This window comes from Penaeus monodon, chromosome 32, assembly GCF_015228065.2.
Source record: "Penaeus monodon isolate SGIC_2016 chromosome 32, NSTDA_Pmon_1, whole genome shotgun sequence".
In the NCBI taxonomy this organism is placed as follows: domain Eukaryota; kingdom Metazoa; phylum Arthropoda; class Malacostraca; order Decapoda; family Penaeidae; genus Penaeus; species Penaeus monodon.
Genome location: NC_051417.1, coordinates 20,605,313 through 20,607,650, shown reverse-complemented (window position 1 = coordinate 20,607,650; position 2,338 = coordinate 20,605,313). Strand labels below are relative to the sequence as shown.

Genomic DNA, 2,338 nt, shown 5'->3' with positions numbered 1-2,338 from the left:
GTAGCTGTTCTAAATGAGTGAATTTTAGGTATACCATTTCACACTTACTGATATTACAATTTAATAGTAGAACGGCATTTTGGAGGAAAATCACTCTTAGGAGAGAAATTGTTCTTACCTTGGCACGGTGTTCAACATTAGCCTTGCGATCTAAGAGGAGGGAGACAACTTCATGTCTTCCCTGGAAGCATGCCAGTGTCAATGCGGTGTTGCGGTTGGTCTCAATTTGAGCATTGATATCCGAGCCCATGTCTAGCAAAAGTTTCACCGCAGTTGCATGGCCATTCATGGCAGCAAGCATGAGAGGAGAGATGCCGAGCTTTGATCCTGTGCGAGAGTTGATTTCTGCACCATTGTCCAGCAAAAGCTTGATGATGTTGACAAAGCCGCCAGACGCAGCGAGGGAGAGAGGTGTATAGTCAGATACATTTCGATGCTCCTTATTAGCACCTCGCTGTAAAAGGATTTCTACAACTTCATATCTGCCCCCAGAACAAGCCAAGGAGAGAGGGGTGTCCTTGGTGCGCTCCGACTGTGCTTCTATGTGAGCACCAGCATTCAATAAGGTCTCTACTACCTTTGCATGGCCTGCAGTAGCTGCTAAGATAAGTGGCGTAAAGCCCTTCTTATCTCTGTGCTCTGTGGAAAAAGTATACATCAACAATGTTCTCTATTATAGTTTTATGATGTTATCTAGTACTTTCCTTGAATTGTTTATAAGCAAAATTATCACATAAATTATTAAGAGAAGCTTTGCCTCTAAATGGCCATGGTGGATACATACCGATATTTGCTCCACGGTTGAGGAGAAGCTGCACAAGCTCCTCATGTCCTCCTGCACAAGCCAGGGTAAGTGCTGTATCATGATTGGAATCCGTCTCAATGTCCACATCTACCAGGTGAGGTGGATAATGACAGACCCCACCTGGACCAATGCCTGCTGGGCCAGTGTATGGCACACTACCATCACCACTCATGTACGGAACTCCCACCGACACAGGCACTCCTCCTACACCCAGCTGACCACCACCAACCTAGAATCAAGGTTATATATGTATTTCAGACACAATGATTCATCTAAAAAATACTGAATATTTATTTGTCATAGGTGTGAAAATATTTTCAATATTTTATTGGGAGAGTACACTAGATGAAAGATAAATTTACCTGAGGGGAAGGTGCTGTAATCATCTCTGACAACTGGTCATTGAGTATCTTGGCAGGCGCAGCTGGTGTGGCCACCATCAGACCCGACTCATTGGGGTGTAGCCCCTGGCCGAAGCTGTTAACAGTCCCACCGGAGAGTGGCAGAGTCCCAGAGGGAGGTGCCATAGTTGCTGGAAAGTGCGCCATGGTGTGTGTGTTGGCATACACCACACCCTGTGCTCCTGGGTCCAGAGGTATGCCTGCAGTGACTGGCTGGTGGTGTGTGGCAGCATCCTGGGAGGAAGTTGTGCTGCTGGCATCAGGAAGGTTGAAATGGCCTTCACGCTCTTGCTTGCTCCCAGTGACTCGAACTTGTTTCTTACTCTTCTTGGTGGAAGGTTGACTGACTGAAGGAGGCTGCGCAACCTGTTGCCCTACAGGTAGTGTTGTGGGACTGCCATGTAGGAGAGGTCCCAGAGGTGGCCCCCGCTGCTGACCTCCGGAATCTCCTGCAGGCACTCCCAACTGTGGTGCGTGTAACAAGATTTTCTTTACCTGGGATTTGCTTGAATGAGGAACTGCTGCCCCTGCAGGTCCGCCACTAGTGTTAGTAATACTACTGCTGCTGGTTGAAACTCCCGAGGAACCCATTACTTGCAACTGCTGTGCAGCCACTGCTGCCGCAGTTTGGCTGGTGACTGGTTGGTTTCCCACTGCCTGCCCCACCCCCAGGGTAGACAAGTGGTTATACTGCAAAGGCACAGAGCCTGTGCCTACTTGGAAAGGTGCAAACTGCAAGTGAGGAGAGGATACAAGAGTAGATGGAACAAACTGCAGTCCTGTGCCCGGTGCCGGCCCCAATCCCGTTGACAGGTGCAGTGGTGTGCCCAAAGGAGTCAGAGGTACAACTTCTGCTCCACTACTGGCATCACGTCCAGTACAATCATTCTCTGACTTTCCCAGTCCAGCACCACTGCTGGCCAACTCTTCATTGGATAACACCCCTGGGCAGTCACATTCAGAAGGAACACTCCTTTTCTTGTCTTTTTTGCCTCTTGTCTGCGCACTCTCCACCTTGTTCTTATTCTGACAGCCTTGATCATGCGAAGGCTCAACAAGCATTGGAGGAGGGAGGGGAGGAGGTGGTGGTGGAAGGCATTGTTTAGCTCCACTTGAAGGGTGTAGTACACCT

General features: G+C 49.0%; 1 protein-coding gene across 1 annotated transcript in view; it reads right to left on the bottom strand.

Moving 5' to 3' along the window:
* LOC119593590 (ankyrin repeat domain-containing protein 17-like) overlaps window positions 1-2,338 on the bottom strand; it is a gene marked incomplete at its 5' end in the record, with an annotated part of 10,744 nt that overhangs the window by 6,963 nt on the left and 1,443 nt on the right. Inside the window, 3 exon segments of the mRNA XM_037942544.1 lie at window positions 119-639; window positions 785-1,034; window positions 1,168-2,336. Of these exon segments, the coding sequence (XP_037798472.1) occupies window positions 119-639; window positions 785-1,034; window positions 1,168-2,336 (1,940 nt within the window).